Genomic DNA, 5,661 nt, shown 5'->3' with positions numbered 1-5,661 from the left:
ATCGAAGGAACTGAGTACACATTCGAGCTCGTGAGGCTCGTGGGAGTCCAGTCGTACCATTTTCAGGTGAGAACTCCATCGTTTTCACGTCGATTCGGCGATGTCCGTTTTGGGTACTATTCATGCAAACGTGATTTCTCACGTTTTAGGAATTTTGAAGCTCGTAGGTAGCTTGGTGAGGTCCCAAGGAGTCTCGGAGTAGTTCGTTTGAAGGAATTGGACGACGGGATCACTGTGTTCGAAGTTGGCCGGAGTTGGTTTGGTTTTGCAGGTGAGATTCCATGGTTTTTAACCCTTAAACGTTGTATGGTTGTGTTCCCCTAGTCCTAGGCTTCATTTTGGTGCAAAAATTATGAAATTTGGTTGAGAAATGGACGAGATATCGAAGTTTACAGTTTTCGCGATTTTCCGGCGCCAGCGACGGTGCCGGAGGTTCGCCGGGGAAGGAGACGGAATATTCCGTCAAGTCTAACGGAATATTCCTGACGCCGTTGACGGAATCTGTCAAAACTGACGGAATATTCCTTATGGCGTCAGTTGACGCCGTCAGCGTGCCAGGCACGTGCCTTGGCCGGCGCGTGCGGCGGTGGAAAATTTTTCTAAAAATTTGGGTGTGATCTTGAGGTTGTGTAGAGCACGTTGGTATATTCATTTGTCCAATTTGAGCAATGTATGAGAAGTTATTATGAGAAGTTGGTTAGGTGCTTTAAAATTAACGTTTTTGTAGTTGTTTCGCATATAGGTGATACGTATCCCGAGGACGAGCGTGGTCACTCGAGGCAGGGGGGCTACGACCCTTCCACATACCAGTGAGTGGGCTTTTGGTTTTCCGTATATACCTATGTACATTTATTTTCCCAGAAATTGTTTGAAAGGGTTAATTGTTTTATGCCATGCACCATATTATCATTGTTTATGCATCACCACGGGCATTATTAGTTGCATACATATACATATGCATATTGGGTGATGTGGACGCACAGGTAAGTGCCAGGTAAGTGTTATTCATGTTTATATTCAGTAGTGGTTTGAGATGCTTAGAGAGCTCATAACCTGCACCCCCGGTGTTAGTGCTCCCGCCCAGAGTAGGGCACAGTCCTTCACGTGATGTTCACCTCCCGCACCACACGCTCAGCTTGGATCCAAGTTAGGTGCACAGTCCTGTCGTACAAACCACATTAGGTGGTTCCGACTCGTAGGTAACCCGCGATTATTCGCACAGCCTTCACGTGATCGTAGCACTTGAACGTATATATATGTATTACACCCAGGCCTGTCGTACAGACCACTTTAGGTGGTTCCGACTCATGGGCAGGTTCAGTTATTGAGTTTGAGATTTGAGCTCTATATGCAGCCGTACAGGTCACGTTAGGTGACTCCGGCTGCCAGATTATATGCTATTGTTATGAATTATACCTGAGCACTTGCATTTCATTATGAGGTTCCGAAATGGCATATTCTTGAGTATATTTGGCATATCTATATACATACGTACATATGTTATTTTCTGGGAAGTATACAGGTTTTACGACGAGGGGTTAGAATGTATTTTACTAAATGGTTTTCGAAAAGATTTATTTTTGCCCACTCACGCTTTTGTTTTGCGCCCTTCCAGGTTCTAGTTGTTTAGCAGGTTCGATGGTTTCCCAGAGGGCTTTCCCGGCATTTCTGACAGACATTCACCAGCGTAGGGTCACCTTCGGGTGTACTGATGTCGCATCTTTTTATTTTGGACTGCTGTAGACTTATTGCTCTGAACTTGTGTCTCACTTACGCTAGCTCTTGTTTTTACTACTTTGTATGCTAGTTTTTAATTATTCGTACTTTTTACATTACTATTTTATTAGCTTCCGCACTGTGCACGTGGCTGCGTCACTCCCACGTGACGGCCAGCACGCCCTGATCTCGGTCGGAGTGTGTCAAAAAAGCATAAAAATATGTACACCCAATTGCATCTAAATTCTCTCCAACCTACGTTTTGGTTCACCCAAACATACATAGGATTCATAACTTTATTTTTTATATATTTCTTTCTCAATTCTTTGAGTGATTCTGAAGATTTGCATTTTTGCTAGACAAAGATACGAACAACAAAATAATGGATGAAGAATTTCACTATTTTGAGCAACCAAGTGCCCACTCACCTAATAAAATGAATTTCAACCTAAAAGGACCAACTCCCATCATTATTATCCCGAACCACCCTGCCCCATTTGTAGTTACCATTTTTTTCGGGAGGGATTTAGTTGTTCCGAAAACACGATTTGATTCTTATTTTAATTGTCTATTTACTTGTATTATGACATTTACATTATATTTGGATGAATGAAATAAACTTGGAATTTCGATAAAAATCTAAAAGTTTTAAATTGACATGCATCAATTCCTTTACTATTTTTTTAACAAACGATGTTATCTACACTAATAGGAAGGTATGCTTAACTTTACAATGAGTTAGTAATAATGTGATTCAAATTCACCTTTGATGAGAATTGAACATAAGATATTTCACTTACAAGTGAAGAGAAATTTAAAATTTAAAATTTTCGAGTGGAAAAAAAATTGGAATTTGGAAACTCCAATTCTCAAGTTTAAATTCCAAATATTAGGACACTTACATTAAGTTTGATGATATTCTCCTTTACTTAAAAGTGAGAGGTTTTAAGTTCGAATATTATAGATGGCGAATTTGATACCCAATTAGGTTGCTCATATATGACTTAGCTGAACTTTCCTTCCTCTTAGTGTAAAAACATATCGATGTACTTAAAAAAAAAATAAAAATAAAAAAAAGTAAAAAAGCAATAATCGTAGGGACCTAGGAGGATAAAGACCAAAAGTCTGGGGTCAGTTAAGGTATTACACGCCCAACGAACCAATGGCAAGCCGTAATAAAATGATGATTACTGGGCTTCCCGTACTTTCAAACTTGAGCGTTTTTTTATAGGTGGCAGGCTCTGCAGCGGCTCCAGTAAATGCCGTTGGACAAGCAGCTCCAACTTCGTCCTCATCGGCCAGTCCCCATCACTCCAGCCGTTGGATAAGATTCCCAACGTCAGAAAAACCAGGGATTTTTCAGTATGATTGTCACACGGAATGATACACCACGTATCATTATATAAATAATAGCATATATGTGTTGAAAAATTAATAACTTAAAAAAAAAAAATTTTATCACTTATATAAAAACATTTGGTGTACTCCGTCACAACTAAAAATTTTCTCAAAAAACCACCGATCCCGCAAACTCTGATTCCCAATAATACCCCCAGATATCCTCTCAATTACCACCCGCCCTCCCATCCCTGAACCTATAAAACCGGCCCTTGAGACTCGACAGGTTTGCCAAATCCAACGCCCTAGGGGCCCTTAAGGGAAAAAAAGCCCTCTCTCTTCTCTCATCACTTACTTTCTCTCTCTGCACTCTCCAATGGCGACCGCATCTTCCTCATCGAGGGCGAGAATCCGGGCCAACAAAAGCGGCCCTGTGCTCCGGTCGCTCTCGCCTTCCGAAAGGTTCTACACCGCTTCTAATGGCGGTATCTCGTCGTCGGCGTCAGGTTTCGCTTCTTCGACGAGCTCAAGCTTCTCGTCGCCGGCGTCAGCTTTCTTCCACCACCACCACCAGGACCACCACTACTACAATCAGCAGATCAACCACCACCACCATCACAGATCCGCTTCTCCGACGCGTGTCAACCTATACACCTCCTCCTCTCCGTCTCCGTCCGTCCGGTTCTCCATCGACCACCGTTCGATCTCTCCCAACCACCATTCGAATCGATCCATCGCCGTCTCCAAGAAAACTGGACCGATTTCGATGCCGAAGAAGACCTGTATGTGCTCGCCGACGTCGCATCCGGGATCATTTCGCTGCAGCCTCCACAAGAACCAGGGAGGGAGTCAAAACACCGGATCTTTCCCGTCGAACAGGTTGAATATGCGCAGGTCTGCTATGACGAACTCGCTGGTACGAATCAGTGGAGTCGAAGGCGAGTGGGTGAAGCGAGCCTTGACCGCCCTGATTCGCCCTTGTGCGCACCAGCAGAGGCGGAGAGCCGGGTTCCAGCCACGGCCCAGCAGACTCTCTGCCATGTCCACCGCCCACTACTAGCGGTGGCGGGTTACGAGTCAAGACGAATTTTGGTTTACAGAGTGATAGAACGGACACAGGTTGGTTGGTTATTTTCCGGTCATTTCTCTTTTTCCGATCTTTGAACCTGGCTAGTCGTACTCGGAGCCGCACATCGCAGCCGCTTTTGATCCTATCCGACCAGATCCGATGGCACAGCTGAGTCGATTCAACCAACTTGGACGAGTTATGAAGCGGAGGCGCCGAGTCAAGCTGGCGAGTTTTACACTTAGAACTCCATATTTGTACAGTTGAATGATAATCATGTGCTATGGATAATTGGAAGGACAGTTGTCGGACAATCTAATCTAATCTAATCCCCAATTAAGCCCCCAATTAAAATGTGATTAAGGACCCATTAATTAGCAGCTCAATTCATTAGTGGCACAGCAGTTGAGTTCAATCCCTTTGTGTTTGCAGCATTTGGGGTGTTCCGTTATGTGTGCCGTCTCCGTCTGTCACTGTTCCGTGCGTTCCGCTCAGTGCGTGGTCGTCGTTGTTGGCGTTGTCCGTTACGTGCGTTCAGTTCGTTCGGTCCGTCGTATTGGTTTACCAGGTCGCGTTTGGTTTCATTCAAGGTATATTCTTTGGAATTATTTGATTATTTATTGGTTAATTTATTTTTCTGACTGTGTTCCTGGTTGATTTTACTGCAGGTGTGAAGGTAGCGACTAATAATCTTGTGGAATTTTTTGTTTTATTAAGAAAAAAAAAAAAAAAAAAAGAGATAACGGTTGACGAGTTACTGTTTTCCACTTCTTTCGGATCTGGAGAGAGGTTATAGAAATTTCACTTATCAGTCTTTATAGCCAAGAAGATTCATCAGGTCGGAACATCGTATATTTTTGTAGAATTTTGAAAATTTGAAAAGATGACGTTTGGAACTGAATTTTGGAGTTTCGTGCCTCCCCTTCGGCCAAGTGAACCTTCGACAAGACTCTTGACTTGGAACCGATGTATTTTATGACTAAATTTGAAAAAAAAAAAAAAATCTCCTTTCAATTAAAATAAAAGATTAAAAAATTGAAGTAAAACAAGAAATTAATTGTATTAAGGAATGAAAAATTAAAGGTCTTCTATATAAAAAAATTAATTGGATTAAGGAATTAAAATTAAAGGTTAATGTTTAAAAGTTTTTGAAGGAGGAATGAAATTGAAGGTTAATGTTTAAAAGTTTTTGTAAAAAAGGAAATTAATTCTTTCTCAAGAAAAAAAAAATGAAATTAATTGGAATGAGGATGAAAATAGAAGGTTAATGTTTAAGGTTTATCTATATAAAAAAGAAATTAATTGGATTAAGGTATGGAAATTTAAACTCGAAATATAATATTCATTTATTGTTGTAGGTGGGCATAAGGGCATTGGCGGGGAAAGCGAAAGCAGAAAGGAAAGAAAAAGCCAAAGAGCGTGACCTGGCCACATTTATATATTCCTTTACGTTGAATCTGGCGCCAAGCCTGATGGGTGCCGTGAGGCCCATTTAAAAATAAATAGAAGGATTATAAAAGTACATTTGTTGTATCGGACTA

At 41.7% G+C, this 5,661-nt stretch overlaps 1 protein-coding gene across 1 annotated transcript; it reads left to right on the top strand.

Annotated features, from left to right (window-relative positions):
• Nucleotides 1-3,362: 3,362 nt before the first annotated feature.
• LOC137717959 (uncharacterized) lies at nt 3,363-4,425 on the top strand. Its single transcript, XM_068457479.1, has one exon. It carries the CDS (start codon nt 3,431-3,433, stop codon nt 4,112-4,114), a length of 684 nt encoding a protein of 227 aa, XP_068313580.1. The 5' UTR covers nt 3,363-3,430; the 3' UTR covers nt 4,115-4,425.
• Nucleotides 4,426-5,661: the final 1,236 nt, after the last annotated feature.

Source organism: Pyrus communis, chromosome 15 (assembly GCF_963583255.1).
Source record: "Pyrus communis chromosome 15, drPyrComm1.1, whole genome shotgun sequence".
In the NCBI taxonomy this organism is placed as follows: Eukaryota; Viridiplantae; Streptophyta; class Magnoliopsida; order Rosales; family Rosaceae; genus Pyrus; species Pyrus communis.
Note: the sequence above shows the minus strand (reverse complement) of the source record. Positions and strands in the feature narration are given on the sequence as shown.

What these genes read in the sequence shown, in the direction of transcription:
- LOC137717959 (XM_068457479.1), top strand. Translation starts at nt 3,431, where the DNA reads ATGGCGACCGCATCTTCCTCATCGAGGGCGAGAATCCGGGCCAACAAA.